This window comes from Stegostoma tigrinum, chromosome 8 (genome assembly GCF_030684315.1).
Source record: "Stegostoma tigrinum isolate sSteTig4 chromosome 8, sSteTig4.hap1, whole genome shotgun sequence".
Taxonomy (NCBI): domain Eukaryota; kingdom Metazoa; phylum Chordata; class Chondrichthyes; order Orectolobiformes; family Stegostomatidae; genus Stegostoma; species Stegostoma tigrinum.
The window spans coordinates 91,986,956-92,013,374 of NC_081361.1; the positions used below are offsets into that span (position 1 = coordinate 91,986,956).

The window sequence follows — 26,419 nt, forward strand, 5'->3', positions numbered from 1 at the left end:
ACAGACAGTGACCGGTCTGACTGCAGTGTCACTAATCTGAAAGTAACATGGTCACCAGTCTAATTGGGATGAACAAGGTGATAAATTTGATTGAATAAATGTTTGAGATGGGTGGTTAAAGCTCTTTAGTGCACTTTGAGGTGCAGCACCAAGGCAGTGTTGCACTGTAAAGATCAGACTGTAATCACCAGTTCCATTCCTTTTTTTTATAATTCAGGGATGGCATTGCCAGTGGCCACTGTTTACAGGAACAACATTAACCAGTCACTGCAATGATGGCATGGAAGGCTGCCAGGTTCGTCTGCAAAGCTCAGTGGCAGCTTGTCTTGCTATAACCATCAAAAGGTTTTAATTTGCTGCAAATAAAAAGATTTGACAGCATCATCATCTTTCAGTATCGAACAAATAAATCATTTGTACATAAATGACGGGTTAATTAAAGTGTCGCTTGTTAAGTAAATTAATCTAGAAACAATTTGCATAGAAGCAATTGCTTTTATTATTGACAAGATATGGTACAACAGTTTTATTTGCAAGTAAACGTGGTTTAGATCTGAGGGGGATAATAGTTGCACATCAGTAAACACTGCAACTGAATCAAACTTTCATAAACTTAGCCAATTGTACAAAAGCTACTGATGCGTGTTTATTGAGGCAACGGTTGAAAAATCAAGGCAGATAGAGTTGCAAATCTCTTAGGAACAAGAGTTGGCCAGTTAATCCCTTGAGTTTATTCAGATGTTCTATAGGATTATCGTTGAGCTGTGCCTCAAATCCATTCATCCACTTGCCCTCAATATCCTTATCTAACAAAAAACCTCCCGATGCTTTATCTCACGAGATGGGTGAGAAGGAGTAGCTTTTTGGCCTCAATGATTGCATCCACCCAGAATATCAATTGTGCCAGCTCCCCCTTTAAAGCGTTCAGTTTTGATTTCCCAGAACATCTGACCTCAACCACATTCCCCTCCACTTATTCCTCAAAGACTGGAGTCAGAAACATATCTTGAAAAACGCAGATTTTAAAAACAATCACAATGCTCAGGGCCTCAAGAAATCCTTGAAGGTAAAATAACAACAAATTAGTCAATAGAATTTTAATTCAGTCAGCAGCTGTGCCCCAGATCAGGTGTTAAAAAGAATTCACAAAAATACTTTGATCCGGACATACGGCTATTCCTAACAACTGAGGAGGAGTGAAGTATGTTACCTTAAGTCAGTTAGTTTGAGTGAAAGACAGACAAGGACGGGATTAGATTCGATCGGGATTAGGAAATGTGTCTGAATTTGGAGTTCTTGCAGTGTGAAATAGGGGGACAACGTCACGCTTTCTCAGGAAGATACTAAAGTACAGGAATTTACAATGGGACCACTGATTGGAATTCAGTTCATTTGCTCTAGCCAAGAGGCGATGGGCCAAGTGGTCTCCTTTGGAAGAAGGCCATTCAGATCCATGGTAACAAAGTGTGGAGCTGGATGAACACAGCAGGCCAAGCAGCATCTCAGGAGCACAAAAGCTGACGTTTTGGGCCTAGAACCTTCATCAGCTTTTGTGCTCCTGAGATGCTGCTTGGCCTGCTGTGTTCATCCAGCTTCACACTTTGCTATCTCGGATTCTACAGCATCTGCAGTTCCCACTATCACTGGTACAATTCAGATCCCTGAACCTGTTTTGCCCCTCAGTTAGACCAGTGATTCACAAACCTGCTTCCTCACAGGCCACTTAGACATAGCAAAGAATCATTTGCTAGTCATATCCCACTTGCCACCAGAGACGTTCATCAAACATATTGGGAAGAATAGCATTGTTTCTGACTTGGTGATGTCGGAGCAGAAGAGGCTGGATGAGTTAATGTTTCAAGTCTGGTAATGACTCTGCTTCACAGTTGAGTTCTGAACAGGAGTCTCGAAACATTAATTCTGCTTCTCTCTCCACAGGTGCTGCCAGACCCTCTGAGCTTCCCCAGCATTCCGTGTTTGAATTTTTTCTCCACAAATGCTGCATGACTTGCTGAATTGTACCTGCTTTTATTCTTATTTCTGATTTCTGTACTTTCTCAGTATTCAGAGCTCAAGCCTGATGAGGTGACTTGATCCCATAATCTTGGCACTCAGACTTATTTGTTCAAGGAGAGATTTAATCAAAGTTATTAGGGGCTTTGATACAACGACAGACTCTTTCCGCTGGCAATGGTAACAAGAGTACAGAGCCTTAAGGCAATTGGCAAAAGAACCAGAGGGGAGCTGGAGGGTCTTTTTATTTTAAAAAGCAAGGCATGTTGTTGTGATCTGGAAAGCACTGCCTGGAAGGGTGATGGAAGCAGATTCAATTGCAATTTTCAAAAGGGAGTTAGATAGCTATAAAGCAAAAGTATACAGAGCTACAGGGAAAGTAGAACGAATTGAACAGTGCTTTCATAGCACCAGTGGGTACACACTGTTCAGCATGACTTTATTATTCTAAAAAATATAGGTTAATGCGACTTAAACAAATTTACAGATCAAGACAGATTGAACTACTCATATATTGTCTCACCACATCAAAAGCATTAATTACTCTCAAAGTGCAGCAACAGCTGTTATGCATGCAAATACAACAGTGAATCTCCAGGTACAAAGGTCACAGGAACAAAAAGATAGGTGTACAAATGATCTGTCAAGGATTTTGGTGGCTTATTCAAGGGATAAATATTGACCAGAACACTTGAAAGAATGGCTCATCGCCTCAAAGTAGTGCCAGGGAATCTTTACCATGAATCTCGGATGGCAGGAGGAGCCTTAATTTGTGGTCTGAAAGACAGGTCCTCTGGCATTGTTGCTGTCCCTCAAAGTCAATGCTTTTGTGGCTGTGAGCTGGGGAGCACGGGGAAAACTGTTCCGGGTGACATGATTGCGCAGGCACAAGTAAGGTCTCATTCACCTTCCAAAGCAACAAAAAAAAAGACTCCTTTCAGCCGTTATTTGATTCCTTTTCCTGTTTTTGTTTATTTTTGAAAACTTACTGCCAGAGGTCGAGACAGAAGAATTAAACTTCATGGGTAACATTGCTACATCATTTATCAAGCATTACAGAATATAGTTTAATATCTCAAGCAATTATAGGTGGTAGATGTGTGGAAATCTCTTCCACAAATGGCAATGGGCACAGGGTCAGTTGTTAATTTTACATCGGGGATAGATAATCTTTTGTCAAGCAAAGGATATGGACCAAAGGCAGGTACATGGAGCGAGCCCACAGATCAGCCATGATGTCACTGAATGGAGGAAAGAACTCAAGGGGCTGAATGGCCTACTCCTATTCCTATGTAACCTGCAGTTCAAAGCATTTATTTTTTGGTCACCTTCATTGGAATAGATGCAGTCTCTGTGCAATCGCATTTTTTGCACCAGTGGTGGGAGGTCATGGAATCTGAATCCAACACCACAGTGTGACTTAGCACTAGATGCAAATGGAGTAGGACCCTCTCTGTTTCGAGGAGAATCTTTACTCTGCACCAACCTACAGTCAAATGTTTACACAACAACCAACTGGTACACATGGTAGCCTCATACCCACCCCATTTTCCATCGGGCCACCCTCAAACCACACCCCAAAATAGATACAAAAAATCTCCATGAAAACCAAGTAAGAATAATTTACAGCAGTGCATCATGTCAAAAGGCTTCAGTGTTTGATCTTTTCTTGAAGGGCTGGGGCAAGGAAATCAGCCCCTCTCATTGCCAGTTCTGTTACGTCTCTCAAAATACGTGCTTGAGGTGCTTCAGCCCGTAGCTTTTGAAGAAAACGAGCAGGATCAGCATCCAAAGGCCCAGGATAAAGCCGTCTGGCGGGTGCCAGTCTTTTTGCTTCGGCTTCTGTAAAACAATTCAACAGAAACAGTCAACCAGCCAGCCTTTAAAAACCACATTTCAGAAGGTATTTGAAGCTTTTCTGCATGGACTTTTAACACCAAGTGTTTTTTTGAAACAAGCATACCAGTAGAAAGGAAACCGAAAACACTGGATTATTTGCTGAAAGACCAGGGTTGGGTTAAGGCGATAAGTGGGAAGTGGGTTGGCTTCAGAGATAATGGGAACTGCAGATGCTGGAGAATCCAAGATAACAAAGTGTGGGGCTGGATGAACACAGCAGGCCAAGCAGCATCTCAGGAGCACAAAAGCTGATGTTTCAGGCCTAGACCCTTCATCAGAGAGGCTCCTCTCTGATGAAGGGTCTAGTCCCGAAACGTCAGCTTTTGTGCACTTAAGTGGGTTAGCTTATTTGGCTGGGCAGCTGGTTTGTCATGCAGAGTGATGCCAACAACATGGGTACAATTCCTGCTCTGGCTGAGGTTATCATGAAGGGCTGTCCTTCTCAATCTCTCCCATCACTCTGAGGAATTCACAGTCTCAGACTAAATGACCACCAATCATCTCTGTCTCTCTCTGTCTCTCTGTCTAAAGAAACAGCAGCTCTATCCTCCTCTAGGACTATGGTGAATTCACAGGTGACATGGGTTAGTGTACAGCAGTGTTAAACCTGACTGAAATCCCACCAGGGCAGATGGCATGATTTAAACTGAATAAAATCTGGAGCAAAGAGCTATAAAACATATATAGTTCACTGATGTCCTTCAGGGAAAGACACCTCACCTGGTCTGATTGCAGACCCACAGCAATATGACTGACTCTAAACTACCCTGAGGGCAATTAGGGATGGACGATAAATACTGGCATGGCCAATGATGACTTATCCCATTAATGTTATTTTTCAAATCAGAGAATTCAGGTTGTAAAGGAATCATGGTTATTGTTTCGGACTGCTGGAGATAACTAGCCACCATTGCCAGACTTGAATAGAGATAAAACCAAAGTTTAGAATCATAGAATCCCTACAGTGTGGAAACAGGCCCTTCAGCCCAACAAGTCCACACTGACCCTGAGAGCACCCCACCCAGACCCATCCTCCTATAACCCACCTAAGCTACACATCCCTGAACACTACGGGCAATTTAGCATGGCCAATCCACTTAACCTGCACATTACTGGACTATGGGAGGAAACCCTCACAGATATAGGGAGAACGTGCAAACTCCACACAGAAAGTCGCCCGAGGGTGATTGATCCGGGTCCCTGGCTCTGTGAGGTGGCAGTGCTAACCACTGAGCCACCGTGCGTAGGGAGACAGCAGTCTGAATGGACAGCATACAATCTGTCACATACACTAAAGGCTGGAATGCAGCAGCAGCAGCATACAGGTGGCCATGGTTTTAAAGCATCATGGAGGAGATGGAGTAAAAGTAGCAGATTAAAGGAGGAGCCAATGAGATGGCACCGACACTGAGCGACTCATTGGAAACTCTCTACAACAGATGTTACTCTCACATTTCTTACAGCCGTTCCGTACTTTTAAACCTCAATTTTAGGTCTGTAAAAATCGCTCTCTGTCTAAATACCCTATGATCTGTATGTCCTTGTACGTTATGATCTGCCTGTACTGCTTGCAAAACAAAGCTTTTCACTGTACTCAGATACATGTAACAACAATACATCAAATCAAATGAAATCATGGATAGCGCAGGGACAGGAATGGTTGTTGCAGGTTCCAGGATTTAGATGCTTCCGTAAGACAGAGGAGATGGTAAAAGGGGTGGAGGTGTGGCATAGTTGGTCAAGGACAGTATTACAGTTGCAGAAAAGATGTTTGGGGACTCGTCAACTGAGGTAGTATGGGCTGAGGTTAGAAACAGGAAAGGAGAGGTCACCCTGTTGGGAGTTTTCTATAGGCCTCCGAATAGTTCCAGATATATAGAGGAAAGGATAGCAAAGATGATTCTCGATAGGAGTGAGAGAGACAGGGTAGTTGTCATGGGGGACTTCAACTTTCCAAATATTCACTGGGAGCACTATAGTTTGAGTACTATAGATGGGTCAGTTTTTGTCCAGTGTGTGCAGGAGGACTTCCTGACACAGTACGTAGATAGGCCGACAAGGGGCGAAGCCACATTAGATTTGGTACTGGGTAATGAGCCCGGCCAGGTGTTAGATTTGGAAGTAGGTGAGCACTTTGGTGATAGCGATCACAATTCTGTTATGTTTACTTTAGTGATGGAAAGGGATAGGTGTATACCACTGGGCAAGAGTTATAGCTGGGGGAAAGGCAATTACGATGAGATTAGGCAAGGTTTAGGGAGCATAGGATGGAGAAGGAAAATGCAGGGGATGGGCACATTAGAAATGTGGAGCTTATTCAAGGAAAAGCTCCTGGGTGTCCTAGATAAGTACCTGTCAGGCAGGGTGGAATCTCTTGTCAAGAGGAAGAAGAAGGCTTATGTTACGATGAGATGTGAAGGCTAAATTAGGGCGCTTGAGAGTTTCAAGGAAGCCAGGAAAGACCTAAAGAGAGAGGTCAGAAGAGCCAGGAGGAGACATGAGAAGTTGTTGGCGGATAGGATCAGGGTAAACCGTAAGGCTTTCTATAGGTATTTAAGGATTAAAAGAATGTCAAGAGCAAGAATTGGGCCAATCAAGGATAGTAGTGGGAAATTGTGTGTGGAGTCAGAGGACATAGGGGAAGCACTAAATGAATATTTTTCAACAGTATAGACTGTAGAAAATGACAATGTTGTCGAGGAGAATACTGAGATACAGGCTACTAGACTAGGTGGGATTGAGGTTCACAAGGAAGAGGTATTAGAAATCTTTCAGAGGGTGAAGATAGATAAGTCCCCCGGGCGGGATGGGATTTATCCTAGGATCCTCTGGGAGGCCAGGGAGGAGATTGCCAAGCCTTTGGCATTGAACTTTAACTCGTCGTTGTCTACAGGAATAGTGCCAGATGACTGGAGGATAGCAAATGTGGTTCCCCTGTTCAAGAAGGGGAGTAGAGACAACCCTGGTAATTATAGACCAATGAGCCTTACCTCAGTTGTTGGTAAAGTGTTGGAAAAGTTTATAAGGGATAGGGTTTATAATCATCTAGAAAAGAATAAATTGATTAGGGATCGTCAGCACTGTTTTGTGAAGGGTAGGTCGTGCCTCACAAACCTTCTTGAGTTCTTTGAAAAGGTGACCAAACAGGTAGATGAGAGTAAACCAGTTGATGTGGTGGAATTGGATTTCAGCAAGGCGTTCGATAAGGTTCCCCACAGTAGGCTATTGTACAAAACGCGGAGGAATGGGATTGTGGGAAATATAGCATTTTGGATCGGAAACTGGCTTGCTGAAAGAAGGCAGAGGGTGGGAGTTGATGGGAAATGTTCATCCTGGAGACCAGTTACTAGTGGTGTACTGCAAGGGTCGGTGTTGGGTCCACTGCTGTTTGTCATTTTTATAAATGACCTGGATGAGGGCATAGAAGGATGGGTTAGCAAATTTGCAGACGACACTAAGGTCGGTGGAGTTGTGGATCGTGACGAAGGATGCTATAGGTCGCAGAGAGACATAGAGAAGCTGCAGAGCTGGGCTGAGAGGTGGCAAATGGAGTTTAATGCAGACATGTGTGAGGTGATGCACTTTGGTAGGAGTAACCGGAAGGCAAAGTATTGAGCTAATGGTAAGATTCTTGGTAGTGTAGATGAGAGAGAGATCTCAGTGTCCATGTACACAGATCCTTGAAAGTTGCCACCTTGGTTGACAGGGCTGTTAAGAAGACATAGAGTGTTTTAGCTTTTATTAATAGAGGGATCGTGTTCCGGAACCAAGAGGTTATGCTGCAGCTGTACAAAACTCTGGTGCGGCTGCACTTGGAGTACTGTGTACAGTTCTGGTCACCGCATTATAAGAAGGATGTGGAAGCTTTGGAAAGGGTGCAGAGGAGATTTACTAGAATATTGCCTGGTATGGAGGGAAGGTCTTATGAGGAAAGGCTGAGGGACTTGAGGCTGTCTTCGTTAGAGAGAAGGTTGAGAGGTGACTTAATTGAGACATATAAGATCATCAGAGGGTTAGATAGGGTGGATAGGGAGAGCCTTTGTCCTAGGATGGTGACGGCGAGCACGAGGGGGCATAGCTTTAAACTGAGGGGTGAAAGATATAGGACAGATGTCAGAGGTAGTTTCTTTACTCAGACAGTAGTAAGGATATAGATTGCTTTGCCTGCAATGGTAGTAGATTCGCCCACCTTAAGTACATTTAAGTCATCATTGGACAAGCATATGGACGTACATGGAATAGTGTAGGTTAGATGGGCTTCAGATTGGTATGGCAGGTCAGCACAACATCGAGGGCCGAAGGGCATGTACTGTGCTGTAATGTTCTATGTTCTACGTTCTAAATCACATAATCTCTCTCTCCCCGATCGGAAGCAGTGAGCACCTTTTTGGCTCAATTGTCACCTCCTTCAGAACTCCATTCTCTTCGTCTTGTGCAGCATCAATTTCCATCACTCGTCTGTTCCAGTTTAGGTCCTAGGCTCTAGCATACCACCCACTAAGCCCCTATCCTTTAACTCAAGTACCTCTTTGACTCAGCGTTCAGCCACTTGCCCTATTAGGTAAAGTGTTCAGTCAGGTAGGAAAGCCCTCTGAAGGTTTCAGCAGGTTGAAGGCAGTATTTAGATGCATGTTGGTTGTGCCTCTGTTGAAGGTTGTGGGTATGACTGTCAGGTCTTATTGGTATTGAAACCCATTATTGCACTTGTATGCAAGACAGATTCTGGCCTTTAAAGAGTTAAAACATTGAACAAAATAAAAGCTGCGCAGAGTTCAGGCAGAAAAAAAACAAAGACGAGATGAAATTGTTTTATGCATGCAGCGTTGTGTTAGTTCAGCCACTGTCGTCCGTGTTTGCCATTGAAACAGATAGCACTGAACCCGTCAGAGTTCAATCTGAGCCAGTTACAACGCACAATTTGACCATATTCAACGGGAGATTGCTCTTTAAAATATCCTATGTGCTCGGTGAGGTGCGCAGATTTTTTTTTGGCAAACGCATTTCAAATCCTGTTGTGGGATTAAATTGAACTTCAGCTCCAATTATGTGGCAGCAGCCACCTGCTTTCATTGCAATGCTTCACACTTCAAATACTTTGGAAAACGGTGCATACACATGGAGGGAAAGAGAGAAATTGGAAATCACAGCCTATTAACATTCTGTTGGGATAGCCAGTCTCGAACAGTAATCTATATTGTGCGGTTGCTGCATTTAAAATCTTCCAATTAACATGCAAGTCCATTGTAGAGGGTGCTTTGCACTTTTCATCATCCACTTTGTCTCATCAATCATTCCATTTATTAGCATCAGATGTGTGCTCCCCTATAAGTGGCACCTGACCTCTCTGACAAATTGCCTCTACCCTTGGCCATTTTGCTGTGAAGCACCTTCACACAGTGCGGCCTAAACAATCTGATCGATGACCTTGTGTCCATCCCAGTCTTTTAGCCGCTCGCCTGGAAGAATTCAAATATTTTTGTTTTGATTCAGCAGGCACACATTTTTAATGAGTTTGGTCACTTCGGGCATCAGAGCCGAGGTGATGCTGATTCTCGATTAAAGACGGAGGAGCTTGTGTGTAAACAAGCTGCAGGCTGCTCCACAGCGTCTCACAGACAAGCGAACAATAGCATCTGGTAGACGCCACCTCAGATGGTGGAGCGCTCCCTCAGAGTTACACTGAAATATACACCATGTTTTTCTATGCTCAAAGCTCTGGAGAGGGACATGAACTCCCAAACCGGTGACTCAGAGGCAAGGGAGCTGACCACTGGGCTCTGGCTGACGCAGTTGGGCAGGTGGAGACAAGGGGCCTCACAGCAAGTAAGGGTTTGAGGATTTGAAGTAAGAGGATCTGTGGGAACTGCAATCCAGGATACAGGCACCAGAATTTTGGACAGACTTGAGTTTACAAAAGGCAGTGGATGGGAGGCCAACCATGTGTCTGTTGTTCTGATTTACACAGAAACATAAACAAAGGACAGGCCATTCGGCCCTTCAATCCACTCTGCCATTCAATATGACCATGGCTGATCATTCAACTCAGGCCCCTGCTCTTGCTTTCCCCCTATACCTTATGATGCCTTTAGCCCCAAGAACTATATCTAACCCCTTCTTGAAAACATTCGATATTTTGGCCTCAACAGTTTTCTCTGACGGAGAATTTCTCTGGCTCACCACTCTCTGGGTGAAGAAATCTCTCCTCATCTCAGTCCCGAAAGGCCTATGCCACATCCTTAAACTGGTTGTGGAGCCTTTCTGCACTTACCCTGTCTAGTCCTGTTAGAATTTTCAAGGTTTCTATGAGTTTGTGGTTGGAGGTTGATGAAGTGGCCAGCTTGGATATTTCCCCTCATGGGAGAGGTTAGGACAAGAGGGCATAGTCTCAGAATGAAGCGGCACCAATCTAAGACTGAGATGAGGAGAAATTTCTTCTCTCAGAGGGTTGACAGTCTTTGGGACTCCTTGCCACAGAGAGCTGTGGGGGCAGAGTCCTTGAGTATATTTAAGGCTGAGATAGATGGAATCTTGAAAGAATGGAGAAAAGGGCAGATAAATGGATTTGGGGAGTGTTAGATCAGCCGAACAGCCTATTCCCGCTCCTATTTCTTATGGCCATTGGCAAATCTTTTCAACATGATACAAACTAACTATACGCAGATTTCTGTCAGGTGTGGGCACTGAATACGTGTAAGCTACAGATCATTCCTGCCCTACCTGCTGAGTTTCGATATTTTTGTGTAGGCTGGAGTTTCTTGTCCTGGCTTTTCAAGGAACATTATCGGCCCTCCCTGGCCTGGCTTCCTTCTCCCGAACACCCCTCTCTTGCCTGCGGAGATGGCAAGTTACTCCCTGCTCCCAAAAACCACCAGACCCTGCCCCATCCAGCCCTGCCATCCCAGCCTACTGCTCTGTCTGACAGGACCATCCTCAAAAACACCAAGGAAGCAGGAAGGCTGATGTTTCGGGCCTAGGAAACATTTCCTGAAGGAGGGTCTAGGCCTGAAACGTCAGCCTTCCTGCTCCATTCATCCAGCTCTATGCCTTGTTATCTCCAACTGAGAGACATCTCTGCCGCATTAACTGTCCATTTCTACCGACAAGGTCTAAACTTAAGTAAGTGTCAGCTGTGGTTCAAAGAGTGCCAACTCTTGCCTTTGAGTCAAAAGACTTTTGATTCAAGTTCTTCTTTGGAGATTAAAGTTTAAATATCGACTCAGGCAGTACTGACTGGAAGGAATACTGTATTGGCAGAGGTGCCATCTGTCTAATGAGCCATTAAACAGGAGCCGTCCCTGCGCTCAAAGCTGAAAAGATAAATTCACACTAATGCAAGTGCAAGGAGACAGCTGTAACTTGTCCCCCACCTTCACAACTATTTCTCAATATCTCTGTAAAACTAATTATTACATCATTGTCCTAACTCATAAAATCTAAGTTCTTTCCTTGGGGTTAAAATCTTTGTCCAGAATCTTTGGCCAAAAGCCATGCTACAATTCTGAACTCCACCTAATTCTGTGTAGAGGGTGAAGCTTTAACCACCTTGGCAGAATAGCACCGATGACTATTCTCTCAAATTGTGCGTGCAGTCAATTTCTCACAGCATGTCCCACACAGCACTGGCAGTAAGGGTAAAGTGCCTGATTTGTTTGCTCAGCAAGTTTTATCCTTATCGCTTCCAAGAAATAAATCAAAATTGGCTCGGAGACAGCAGGAAGCCAGCCCAGCTTTCCAATCAATTGTCTTTATCAGATATATCTAGGAATTAACACAATACGAAAGTGGCTATTACACAAAGTTACAATCGACGGGTAAGCTTTCTTTTCACTAATTTATAACACACGGTAATCTATTTCCTAGCTTGCCTAAGAATGAGACAAACAACCAAGGACCAATCGAAAGGACAGAGGTGAGACAGCCGAATTGCTGTGGGTCTGGAGTCACGTGTAGGTCAGACCAGGTAAGGACATCGGATTCCCTTCTCCAAAGGACATTAGTTGAATAATAGATTTTTACAACAATTGACTTGCTTGCCAATAGGCTGGCTTTAGATGCCAGACTTTTTTTGTTGAATTCAAATTCTGACATCTGCCATGGCATGACTTGAACCCATAGCAGAACATTTGCATAAGGCTCCGCAATAGTAGCCCAGTGATATTACCAATGCACCACCACCTATCCAGGGCTTTTTTTAATCCGTTCACTCATGGGATGAGTTCACTGGTCGGGCCAGCATTTATTGCCCCCCAAGACGGTGGTGAGGTATCTTCTTGAACTGCTACAATCCACATGCTGTAGGTTGACCCGCAATGCCGTTAGGGAGGTTTTTGACCCAGTGACAGTGAAGGACGGCGATATATTTCCAAGTCAGGATGGTGAGTGACTTGGAGGGGGATTTGCAGGGGTTGGTGTTCCCATGTATCTGCTGCCCCTGTCCTTCTAGATGGAAGCAGTTGGGGTTTGGAAAGTGCTTTGAGGATCCTTGGAGAAGTTCTGCAGTGCATCTTGTAGATAATACACACTGCTGCTATTGAGTGTCAGTGGTGGAGGGAGTGGACGTTTGTGGATGTGGTATCAAACACGTGGATGGTGTCAAGCTCCTTGAGTGTTCCTGGAGCTGCACCCACCTCAGGCGAGTGGAGGCTATTCCATCACACTCCTCACTTGTGTCTTGTAGATCATGACAGGCTCTGGGGAGTCAGGAGGTGAGTTACTTGCTGCAGTATTCCTAACCTCTGATCTGCTCTTGATAGCTAATGTATTTATAATGGCAGGTCCAGTTGAGTTTCTGATCTGGTCAATGGTAATCCTCAGGATGTTGATAGCAGTGGATTCCGTTATGGTAACATCACTGAATGTCAAATAATATCACCTTTGGCAAAGTGATAATTCTCAAAATAATTGACATGATATTAAAATTGCAATTAGTCTTCACACTCCTCCTACACTTCTTCCATTTGGAACCAACTTATGCTCTGCCACAAATCTGCCCCATTCCTCCACTCACTAGGCTTCAGGATATCAGGAAACTGGGAACAAGAGGAGGACATTCAGCCCCTTCTGGCCTGTTGCAATATTTTATTGATCACGGTGGATTCATTTATCTCCATCTGTTCTAAAAGTCTTGACAGCCTAACCTCACCAAAAGCTCAGTCCTGAGAGTTTCAGTGGCCCAGCCTTTGGGACCAGAAGACTGTAGATTTCCATTGCTCTTCACATAGTGAAAAAAAGGGTCTTGCTTAAATTTACAAGTTTGCCTCCTTGTTTAGGATTTCCCAGTTAGAATTCCCCTTATCTACCTGAGGAATGGCTCACTAAAATCCTTCAGAGATGCAGTCTTTAGCTCGTCCACACTGAGCAACCCAACATTGCTGTGGGCTTGAACAGTCCTCTGAAATGGCCAGCGAGACACTCTATTGTCCAGAAGGCAGCCCAATGTCACCTGCTAATAGGCACTTTTGAATTTGGAATAAATGCTGGCTGTACCAGTGACTCTTACAAAATGGGACTGAATGGAACAAAATAAAATTGCAATCAAATCCTATCATCACCTTTAACATCTCAATGAGATCACCACTTCCCCATCAATCTTCTACACTCAAAGGAACACAAATCAATTTGCTACATCACCTCACAATATAACCCTTAGGCTCTCAATAATTTTGCTTCATCTGTGCTGTAACACTTCAATGGCCAATATATCCTTCCTGGGGTTCGATATTCAGAAATGAAGGTAGTACTTCAGAAAGAGTTTGATATGGACCATTGCTATCTCACTTTTGTTTTCTATAACAGGATAAAAGCCAACATTTCACTTGCCTGGGAGCTTATATTCTGTATTTTGCACTGGTTTCCTTTCAACACAAGGAAGCCTAATTCCCTTTGTTTGTCCACAGCTCTTAGTCTCTAAATATGGAGATAACATTCCAGTCTGTCTCTGTTCGACTGCAACTAAATGACTTGACACTTCTGTGCAATCAACTCAGAATCTGGCAACTAGCCTTTGTAACCCTGCTCCTATCAACACAGCTTACTATGATCTGCAAACATGAATACGCAACACATTATTCTTATGTCCAAGTCATGAATACACAAGGTGAAAAGCTGCTATCCCAGTCAGATGTCAAATGGATCCAAACCAGATAGTGAAACATGAAACTAGGCACAGATCCTTTTCCTGATAGGCTTATTTACGGATATATTATTACGCCTCTTTGCTTCCGACCAACCAATGGTTCCGTGCCCCAGCTGTCTCTCTTTATAACTATTTTTAGTCAACCTGTTCAGGGATATTGAGATACACTTCTGGAGCAGTTGGGGCTTGAATCCAGGCCTCCTGGCCCAGAGGGAGGGACATTAACACAACATTACAAGCACCCCTGTCTCGCTCCATACTCTTTCATGCAAATTAAGAAATTAAGGAATGACAATCATTCAAACGGGAAGTGCTCCCGAAGCTGCTTTTTTTTTCAAACTGATGAGGAACAAAATGACCTAAGAGACAGGGGCTCAAGTCGTACCTGTTCCATAAGTGTGTAATAATACTTCTGAACAGGTTGATTAGAAGAGAGTTTTTAACAGCTCCTTGGAGTTCTATATCAATACATAAAAACTTGAAAGGAAGTTTATCATGGAGTCGTACAGCATGGGGACAGACTTTTCAGTCCTACCAGTCCATGCTGACCATAATCCCAAACTAAACCAGTCCCACCTGCCTGCTCCAGGCCTATATCCGTCCAAACATTTCCTGTCCATGTATTGGTCCAAATGTCTTTTAAACAATATTAATTGTACATATATCCACCACTTCCTCGGGAAGTTCATTCCACATGCGAAAAACCACTGTCAAAAATTTGCCCTCGTCCTTTATAGATCTTTCTCCACCCTCTAGTCTTGAAATCCCACAACCTAAGGAATGATAACTCTATCTATACCCCTCATTATTTTATAAATTTCTATAAAGTCACCTCTCAATCTCCTATACACCTGTGAAAAAAGATCCCAGTGTATCTAGCCTTTCTTTATAACTCAAGCCTTCCATACCCAGCAACATCCTGATAAATGTGAAGAAAAAAATCAGCGTTAACATTTCAGGTCTGGTGACCCTTCCTCAGAACTCTAGAGGGGACCGGGCCCAAAACGTTAACTCTGTTTCTTTCCTTCACAGATGCTGCCAGAGCTGCTGAGCTTTTCCAGCAACTTCTGTTTTTGTTCCTGCATCCACAATTCTTTTGGTTTTTACATCCTAGTAAATCTCTTCTGAACCCTCTCAAGCTTAATAATATCCCTCTGTAACAGGGTGACCAAAACTGTGCACAATATTCCAGGAGAGGCCTCACCAATGTCCTGCACAATCTCAACATGACTTCCCAACATCTATATTAAGTAGCATTCCCAGGATTGGTGCACTCAAATCCCCGTGGTTCCACCAGTCATGGGAGGCTGAAAGTACACTGTTGGGCCTTTTGGGGAAAAAAAATCAAAACAAACTGTACTAGCGACAACTCTAGAAAGACAAATTGTGAAAGGAAGCTTAGCACATTTAAACAAAATAATGGCTTTGTGTTTGTCAGGGGAGGGGATGGTCTATTCTAATTTCTGTATACCCATTGGTCATGGATGGTCTCAAATACATAAATGGGTACTTGTTCTCCTTCGCAAGGAGCACTCGACATGGATACAACCACAGGGAATTGGGTAGACCAATCACATGCCCCACGAGGAGATATTTTAATCAACCTGCTCAGCAATGTTATTACAGACTTCTAGAATACATGGGACTTGAACCTCTAACTTGAGGTAGGGACTGTGCCACAAGTAGTCTTTTTGTTTGCGATAAGATATTAAGACAACCAACAGTCACCGACTGTTTTATCTTTACCTTAATGTAATTGATACAACATTAACACAGCCGTCAGAAAATAAAGAACTAGTGGATGCTAGAAATCTGAAACAAAAACAGAAATTGCTGACTCAACTACCTGTGGAACATGTCTGTCACATCATGTCAAGATTAGAAACCCCATGATTAACTGCCAACCTACATCAACCCCTTCATTGCTGGGCACTCCTACTTTTTGATGCAGAGCTTTACCAAATGCCTTTTCAAAGTCTGAAACACAATTCCCAAAGATTCCATTATCTACCACACAAGGGACCCTGATAGTTCCAGCTGATCTCACAAACCTCACACTGAATCAGATGGTGAGTGAGCTCCCATTTTTGGGGTACAATCAATTCCCTCAGAAAAGTGCTGATAATTATCTCTGTCAAACACACAAAAATTAATGCTATTTTTATGTGATAGATAAAATCTGGCCATTTTCAGGGTGCCAAAGTAAGACAGCGATTTCCATGTGGACATGGATCTAGCAGGGAAAGAGTTAACATACTGCTGGTGGTAGTTGCTTGTCAATTGCAGGAATTTTCATTCAACTAAATATTGTGAAGATTAAAGCCATTGTTCTTGAACCTACTGTAAATGCCATTCCCTCGCCACTGACTCCAGCCAGCAGCCTGACCACTGCCTTGAGGCTGACCCAGATCATTAACAATACTGAGGTCTTAATGAACCCAAACCTGAGCTTCCAATCCCTTAGCTACCCCATCTCCAAGACCATTCATGTCCACCTTGTAACATTCCCCATCTCAGCCTTTTACTCAGCTCATCTTCTGGTTAAGTATCTACGGCTTTGCCAGCGCAAAGCTGGATTCCTATGCTGTGTTCTCCCGAATGGCATCCCAACCTTCAGTCCGTTTTAATCTTGAGCTCACTATCCTTACTCTCAATCACTTATTCACCACCTCTTGCTTGCTGACCCACACGTGTGCCTTGCCTGACAATACCAGGATTTTAACATTCTCACGCTTGTTTTCATTGTCCTCCACGGACTCACCCCATTCCTCATTCTGCAGCCTCCTGTAGTTCCAGAATCATTGGCGATAGGAGAGAGCAAACTAAAGGGGTGCCTATGTGGCTCCGAGCAACGCCTGCCTCTTCACAGAATATGTGGAACAGTCCTTCTTCCTAAATTACACCTGCACCATCCCTCACCTCTTCTTCCATTGCATGTATGACTGTATCAGCATTGCCTCATGCTTCCATGAGGAGCTTGGACAGTTCATCAACTTTACCAGCACCTTTCACCCCCAATCTCAAATTCACCTAGACCATCTCCAATACCTCCCTCCCCTTCCTGGACCTTTCTGTCTCCATCTCTTGGAGCTGTCTCAGCACCGACATCTATTTCAAACCAACCAACTCCCACAGCTACCTAAACTACACCTCCTCTCACCCAACTTCCAGCAAGAATGTGATCCCCTACTCCCAATTCCTCCGCTTCCACTTTCCACCAGAATACCCCTTGTCCTCACATATTACTCCACCAACTTCCACACCCAGTGTATCATCCTCTGCCACCTGCAATCCGACCCCACCTTCAAACAGATGCTTGCCTCCGCACCTCTATCTGCCTTTTGTAGGGACAGCTCTCTTCATGACTCCCCCACCTGCTCCACAGTCCCCACTAAACCCACCACCCCTAGCACCTTTCCCTGCAACTGCAGGAAGTGCTACACCTGGCCTTACACACCACCCCTCACCTCCATCCAAGGCCCCAAACAACCTTTCCAAATCCGACAGAGGTTCACCTGTACATCCTCCAACCTGGTCTACTATATCCGTTGCTCCCAATATGGTCTCCTCTGCATCGGTGAGACCAAGCATAGACTTGGGGACCAATTTGTGGAGCATCTATGCTCTGTATGTTGTAATCGACAACATCTTCCGGTTGCCAACCATTTTAACACCCCCTCCCAGCCCCTGGGTGACATGTCCATCCTGGGCCTCCTCCAGTGTCACAATGACACCACCTGCACTGGAAGAGCAATACTTCATACTCCGCCTGGGAAGTCTACAGCCCGATGGTCTGAACATAGAATTTAACAGTTTCAAAATCTCCCCACCTTCAGCCTCACCCCCGGCCCAACCCTCCCTCTCATTCCCGCCTCCTTCAACCTGACACAATCTGTCCATCTTGTTTCTCACCTATCCACCCCACCTTCCCCATTGACCTATATCCACTACCCCCTAGCTGTATCCACCTATCGCCATCCCACCTACCTTCCCCCAGCCCCAACGCCCCTCTATTTATATCCCAGCTCCCTTCCCTCTCCCCAGTCCTGATGAAAGGCGTAAACCCGAAACGTCGACTTTCCTGCTCCTCCGATGCTGCCCGACTTGCTGTGTTCCTCCAGCTCCAAACTGTATCATCTTTGGAGATATGTGCGCTGCTCCCCTTTGCACATCTCCAATTTCCGCCAACACGCACTTGTGTCTTCAGCTGCCTTCGCTCTGAAATTCTAATGAAGCATTATCCGTACCATAACGTGGGACTAATAATGGGAGATTGCTGCACAGGAATTGGCAGCTGCTTTCCCCATATTACTGCAGTCTAAAAATAATACAATAGCTGAAAAGACTTTTTTTGATGTGCAGAGGCAGCAAAAGGCACTATGCAAAGAAAAGATTCTTTGTTAATGGACATTTTGAAAATACAATATAGCAAACAATAAAGACAATAGGATTAAAACAGACAGCCTGCTAAGAGAGTTCTCACCAAACTTCAGCTTCAAACTTAATATGTTCTGCCTTTGCTTTCATTTTCTCTTTAATAAGAACAGAATTCAAAAGCAAACAGATTATGTTAAAATTTGATAGACCACACAGAGCTGTGCGAGAGTGCTGTGCACAGTTGAGGCCTCCACAGTACAAAAATGATATAAAAACTATGTAGAAAATGCAAGAAAGGACTTTCAAGAATGATACCAGAACCAACATATCTGAACACACTGCAGCTCTTTTGCCCAATAAAGGTCTAAATTCATGCTCACTGACGACAGCACAATATTCGGCACCATTCCGAGCTCCTTAGATTCTCGATCAGTCCGTGTTTATATGCAGCAAGACTTAGACTTAGCATGACTCCTTTTTTTCCTGAAGAAGCGTCCAGGCCTGAAACGTCAGCTTTCCGGCTCCCCTGATGCTGCTTGGCCTGCTGTGTTCATGCAGCTCTACACCTTGTTATCTCTGACTTAGACAACATTCAGGATTGGGCTGACAGGTGGCAACTAACAGTCATTCACTGAAGATCCAACAATGGTCATCTCCCACTGAGAAGGAACCTAACTGACGTTCAATGGGATTATCATTACTGAATAACCCACTATCAATATCTTGGGGGTTACCACTAATTCAGAAACTGAAACTGGAACAGTCTGTTAAATACTGTGGCTACAAGAATAGTTTAGAAGCTAGTAATCCTGAAGTAACTTACCTCTTGACTCGCCAAATCTGTCCATCATCTTCGGGATACAAGTCAGAAGTGTACTGGTATGCACTCAGGTACAATTCAGGAAGGCATCATACTACCACCTTCAAGGGCAACTAGGGACAAACAATAACTGCTGGTCTAGGCAGTTATGCCTACATCCCATGACAGAATAAAAGGAAAGGGGTTTAATAAAGGGTAGATATAGAGACAATGCTTCCACATAACTACAAGAAAACCCAATAAGAAATTCAGAAATATCCTGTTTTCTACAGAGTAGCTCAAATGTGGTAGCTAATGCCACAAGGAACTGCTCAGGCAAATAGCGAAATATGCAAGATTCTTAGGGGTAGATGCGGAGAGGTTGTTAACCTTTCTGAGACAGTCTTGGATCACAGGACACAATCTCAGAATGAGGAATTTATGGCAGAGATGAGGAGGAATTTCACAGAAGGTAGTGAATATGAGGAATTCTTTACTGTTGTCGGGCTGGGTTGTGTGCTACCATCAAGGCTAAGATAAACATGAGTGACAGAATCTAGGGTTAGAAGGAAAGCAGATTTGAGGATTATCTGATCAGCGACAATCTCAACAAATGGTGGAGCACACTTGATGGGCTCAGTGGTCCATTTCTGCTCCTACATCTTCCGGTCCATAAGTAATGAGAAAGTGAAGTGTAGGTTGATAGGGTTTGATGAAATGATGTGAAAAGTCATGCACAGTGACCACAAACTAGTACAGATCAGTTGGGCTGAATAGCCTAGGGTTTCTATGCAGCCATTCTCAGTAGCTGTGCTTTTACAAACAGCCACTTTAATGGTATGGAGTGATACGCTCGTGTGAGAAAACACATGGGATTATCTGCCTTGCATAAATAACATTTGCTGCCAAGCCAATCATCACAGCAAAGATTGGAAGCAGTCTGGTCTGTCCTCACAGTGGCAGACAGCTCTGACATGAAACTGTCTTATAGGTCCCAGTGCTACTTTAAATATCCCCTGGCTGTGATGACAGTGAAAGGCGCAGTTAATCATCCCACCATATTATGCATTCTACTCCCCGACAGAAATCCGCCAGCACAAAATTGAGCAGAATGCCTAATGGCACTAAATGGAGTATCACATCATTCTTTAAACCAAGCGATCTCAACCAAATTGTGTGTCCTACTGTCTACTAACTATCTGTTTTTCTTTTAAAAGGCACAGTCAGATGCAAATCAAGTTTTGCATCAGCAGCACATTTCTCTTATTCTCTCTCATCTAGGCTCTCATTGCTCTTCAAGATCGCAAAGAAACCCCTGATGCCTATAGTGGATTAGCGATGAGGACGACTCCTGCACATCTCAAAGGACAGTAATAGTGGCAAGCTGGGTAGTACAGATTGCCATCACTGCTTTATACACACATACAATCACTTCGCAATTGCAAAGATGGCACTTCTAGTACTTTCAGGACATGGAGATTTCAGAATCACAGCTTAGAGGTAATCCAGGATCAATTCCTTTACATAAAAGGCTTGGAGGAGAGAGACTAACTGAAGCAAGAGAGTGTGAATGAAAGAACGGGGAAGTAGCATAGATCCCTGAAAGTTGCCACCAGGTTGATTGGGTTGTTAAGAAGGGTGTACAGTGTGTTAGGTTTTATTGGTACAGGGATTGAGTTTTGGAGCTATGAGGTCATGTTGCAGCTGTACAAGACTCTGGTGCAGCTGCACTTGGAGTATTGCGTACAGTTCTGGTCACCGCAGTATAGGAAGGATGTGGAAGCATTGGAAAGGGTGCAGAGGAGAGTTCCCAGGATGTTGCCTGGTATGGAGGGAAGGTCTCATGAGGAAAGGCTGAGGGACTTGAGGCTGTTTTCGTTAGAGAGAAGAAGGTTAAGAGGTGACTTAATACAGACATACAAGATGATCAGAGGATTAGATAGGGTGGACTTCCTCGGATAGAGATGGCTAGCACGAGGGGACATCGGTTTGAATTGAGGGGCGATCCCTCTAAGGGAGCAAGTGGCTGTCAGTCAATAAATCCAATACCCCTGCCAACAACCTTAGCTTAAATGAAGGAGGGTGGTTATAATGTCCTTTTGGCGTAATGCATTTCCCCATTGCAGACAGTGTGCTAACTGCAGTATCCCCAAGACATTTGTTTTACTTTAAATGTGGGATCTATCCATTCACAAATTGTTGCCGGCTTTCCACATTACACTGGAGACTGTGTTTCAAAAGTATTTATTGGCTGCAAAGTGCCTTGCGGCATCCTAAGATCTTGAGAAGCCCTATATAAATGCAAACTCTGGCTTTTATTCCTGAGGTATGTCCTTGGATGAAGGGATACAAGGTAGGAACTGGCTGGACTTAGTAGATTTCCACTCTGTTCGCCTCCAAGAGTGCAATCCTAACATTAAAAATGATCAAACCCAAACGAATAAGACTCCAGCTGTGATATCCCTCATTAGTTACTCTTCCAACTCAGCCCTGGGTTTTTCTGTCTATTAATCCGGTTATCCGGCTCTGCATCACACAGCGTCAGAGAAAAGTGTCAAAGGCTCTGAATCTGAACAACATTCAGGTCCCTTTGTGAACACTGCAGATTGGGCGAGTGACCTTGTACTGAGATCAGCAATAATGAGCATGGGGATGAGGGGTGGAGAAAAAAAACCTTTTATCATCCGTGCTGCCCTTTCTGAGGCAATAATCACCATCAACATTTCAACAACAAGCCTACCAGAAAGTTTACTGAACCAGCACAGCAAGCCATCAAATCCCAGCCATTTCCACATCTATCTTCTGAAATGTCAAATGGCTTACATTATAGGGGGTCCCAAAAACCTGCCTACAGCTCCTGAACTCTGCTGGGATTTAACTCTGCCTTCGATGGTCAGATCTACGGACATACAAATTAGAGAAATGGTATTCTGACACCATTTGTATAATTGTATATTCCTCATTATTTCTAGTTTAACTCACCGTGCTTCCTGCCATCCAAATGCCTCTTTTTAAAGTGGCGATCGAATACAATATTCCAGAGATTTGCAATACTCTGTCTAGTTCCCACCAACAAAGTGACTCAGTAGGTAGCACTTGGAGTCAAAAGGTCTGGGTTCCAGGGATTGGGGTAGGGAGCTAGATCAGAGCTCAACAGCAGGGGTCCTTGGAGGGTCAGTGTCCAGCTAGTGGCTGGATTCCTGGATCAGGAACTGCACTGTGTTTATGATTTCTGTCCCCACTCCTGCTAGGATGACACTCCAGTGCACCAGCAAGGATCAGCTGCCCTGTCAAAACTGCTGCCATTTGGATGAAACAGTAAACCCTACTGCCCCATTTTCCCATTTGGGATGATTTGATTTAATTTATTATTGTCACATGTACGGAGATACAACGAAAAGTATTGTTTTGCATGCTAACCAAACAACTCATACCTTGCATAAGTGCATCAGGGTAATAGAACAGAATGCAGAATATAGTGTTACAGCTACAGGGGAGGTTCAGGGAAAGATTAACTCTAAAATACGAGAGGTTGGTACATACAGCTGATTGTATCTTCCGCCCAATGGAAAGGGGAGGGAGGGGGACAGAGTATAACCTGGGTAGGAGGGATCTTTGATTATGTTGGCTGTTTTCCAGAAGCAGCAGAAAGTGTAGGTGGAGTCAATGTAAGGAAGGCTCACTTTCGTGATAGACTGGGCAACTTTCTGTAATGTCCTGCAGTCTTGGGCAGAGCAGTTGCCATACCAAGCTGTGATAGGATGCTTTCTATGGTGCAGCTGTAAAAATTGCTAAGAGTCATTGTGGCAATGTTGCATTTCCTTAACCTTCTGAGAAAGTAGAGGTGTTGTGTTTTCTTGACTGTAGTGTTGTCATGGACAGATTACTGGTGATGTTTACTCCTAGGAACTTGAAGCTCCAAGATCCAACAGAACTGTTTAAAAAAAGTGGATGGTAGTGTAATGGCAATATCACTGGATGAGTAACCCAGGACCCCAAGCTAATATTCTGGGGATTATGCCAATTATGAAATCTGAATTCCAGAAAATTCTGGCCTGGTGGTGTGTCAGTTCTCATTAAAATCCTGTGATAATGGGAACTGCAGATGCTGGAGAATCCAAGATAATAAAATGTGAGGCTGGATGAACACAGCAGGCCAAGCAGCATCTCAGGAGCACAAAAGCTGACGTTTCGGGCCTAGACCCCTGTCTGGTTCCTCAACTCCTTTCAGGAAGAAAACTGCAATCTATACATGGTTAAGGGTGATAGATACAGGACAGATGTCAGAGGTAGGTTCTTTACTCGGAGAGTAGTAAGGGTGTAGAATGCCCTGCCTGCAACCATAGTAGACTCACCAAGTTTAAGGGCATTTAAATGGTCATTGGATAATAATGAAACAGTGTAGGTTAGATGGGCTTCAGATTGGTTTCACAGGTCAGCGCAACATTGAGGGCCAAACGGCCTGTACTGCGCTGTAATGTTTTATGTTCTATGGTCTACATTTGATCCAGACCCACAGCAATGTGGTTAAGTCTTAACTGCCCACTGAGCAATAAATGCTGGCCTACCCAGCAATGCCTACAATCATGATTGAACTAAAGCACCACAATCGGCCCAGACAGGATCACTGACTTTTAACTGGACAGATTCCAGGAGGGAGTATCATGTGATTTCCTATTTCCAACTCACCCCAATCCACTTTACCACAGTTGTTCCCTGATATACAGCACTTGCTGGAAGTCTGAAATAAAAGCAGAAAATGCTGGAGAAACTCATCTGTGCAGAGAGAAAGAGTTAACATTTCAAAATAAGACTCTACTTCAGTTTCTCCTGACAGATGCTGCTCAAACTGTGAAGTTTATTCAGTATTTTCCTTATCTGGTCATTTGACATGTGACACGTAGGCCTTCCCAGGTTTGTAAAGCAAACAGAGTCCTGGATACAAGGTTGGAAGACAACGCAGGGATAACAGAACTCAGGAATGGGGATGTGGAGTGCATCAGTGAGGCCTGGATTGGAGGTGACAACTGTTGGGTTAGCACTGCAACATAACAGCATTTTCACTTCTCCCTTGTCAGCAAAACAAAAGGGGACTCTCAGATTCTTGCATTACCTTTCAGAATGCCCCCAAAGTATTTTACAGTCAATTAAGCATTACTGACGTGCTACTGAGAAAGGAGAGGCAGGCTCTCGAAACTCTGCCCCACACTCAACAGAGTTTACACTGCATCAGAAAAGGGTGCTGACTGGTTTGACAGAATCAACTTGTGAGCCAATCAACTCTCTGCTCCAATGCAGTTTAAATAGCTGCTCCATCTGAGATACAGTATTCGTGCATCTGTCCTGATGAATGCAGGGCAAAACACTGTCACAGCCTCTTTCTTTTCAGCCATACTCAAGTACATTTTAAATGTAGTAGATTCGCCAACTTTAGGTACATTTGTCGTCATTGGATAAGCATATGGACGTACATGGAATAGTGTCGGTTAGATGGGCTTCAGATCAGTATGACAGGTCGGCACAACATCGAAGGCTGAAGGGCCTGTACCGTACTGTAAAGTTCTATCTTCTATGTTACGAGGGTTTCTGCCCATACCACCCTTACAAGCAGTGAACCCCACCACCCTCTGGGTGAGGAAAAGAATTCCTCACATCCCCTCTAAACCTCCTGCCCTTACCTTAACTTCATGCTCCTGGTCCCTCCACCAAGGGGAAAAGTTCCTTCCTGTCTCTGGCCCCCTTATTATTTTATACGCCTCAATTATGCCCACCCCTCTGTCTCTGCTGCTCAAAGGAAAACAGTCACAGTTTATCCAATCTCTCTTCATCACTACAACATCTCAGTTCAACATCTGAGTTGAAATAAACAGCACCTCTGATATTGCAGTACTCCCTCACCTCTGCAATGGACATGACAGTCACGTTTTTGCATTCTAGCCCTTTGCAGCAGGCTCTGAACTCCTAACCTTCTGACTCAGAAGCAAGAGGGACACTCAGTGAGCCACAGCTGCCAGAACATTTTACAGTCCAACAAATACATTTATTTTTGATGTACTGACATAACACTGGAGCCATCTACCAACATGGCAACACTAATTTTCTTTTGACTGCAATAGCTTCAAACTGTTAAATCAAACCTCACTAACTTGCTGATGCAACTACCGAGCATGAAATTGGCCACAACTAGATGAGACTCAAGATGTCTACCAGCAGGTTCTTTGATCTTTCACTCTATCTGCAAACCATTCAAATTCAATTTTGCGAGTGGCAATCCGCCAGGATTGCAAAGTCTCAACAGAAACGTATTTCTGTGCTCATCGAAGCAGGAATTGTTAGTTCTGGGGAACAGAACATATTCCATTTCAGGCACCCATTATTGATCTCAAAGTGTCATCAGGATAGGAACTATGCCACTGGATGCACAGTGAGGCTCCTTCATTATTCATCCCCAATAAACATCATATTTAAAAACTCAGCAGGCTCAAAAGGCCAAATACCCACCCCATTCCTATTTTCTATGTGTCTCTTCTTGCACCCCCCCCTCCATTTCCCACTTTGCAAGTTTATTGATTTATTGCAGGATTTGGGATCGTTTTGTGCGATACACCCACACCCATCAAAGGCTGGATAGAGAGTGACTGGTTCATTTCATCGAGCGCCCACCCCACTCAAGATTCCCATCACATCAGACGCAGAAAGAAACAAAAAAAGCAGTTGCATTTATATAGCACCTTTAACCTCGGGATTAGATTAGATTCCCTACTGTGTGGAAACAGGCCCTTCGGCCCAAGTCCACACCACCTCTTGAAGCATCCCACCCAGACCCACCCCCCTATAACCCACACACCCCTGAACACAACAGGCAACTTAGCATGGCCAATCCACCTAGCCTGCACATCTTTGGACTGTGGGAGGAAACCGGAGCACCCGGAGGAAACCCACGCAGACACGGGGAGAATGTGCAAACTCCACACAGACAGTCGCCCGAGGCTGGAATTGAACCTGGGTCCCTGGCGCTGTGAGGCTGCAGTGCTAATCACTGAGCCACCGTGCCAAGGTACTTCAGAAGTCTGTCCCACAGTTACTTTGGAGGGAAATGTGAAGACTGAGATCAATAAACAACAAATTTGTTTTTGTAGCATTAATTGGGAGACCAGGACACCAGGCAAACACCCTCTATTTTTCTTGCAACAATA

The 26,419-nt window shown here is 44.2% G+C and overlaps 1 protein-coding gene across 1 annotated transcript in view; it reads right to left on the reverse strand.

Moving 5' to 3' along the window:
• Nucleotides 1-2,957: 2,957 nt before the first annotated feature.
• The window catches only part of pigk (phosphatidylinositol glycan anchor biosynthesis, class K), a 129,490-nt gene continuing 106,028 nt past the window's right edge, over nucleotides 2,958-26,419 (reverse strand). The window contains exon 11 of the mRNA XM_048539193.2: nucleotides 2,958-3,855. Within this exon, the coding sequence (XP_048395150.1) occupies nucleotides 3,739-3,855 (117 nt within the window). The 3' untranslated portion in view covers nucleotides 2,958-3,738. The remainder of the gene's footprint in view (nucleotides 3,856-26,419) is intronic.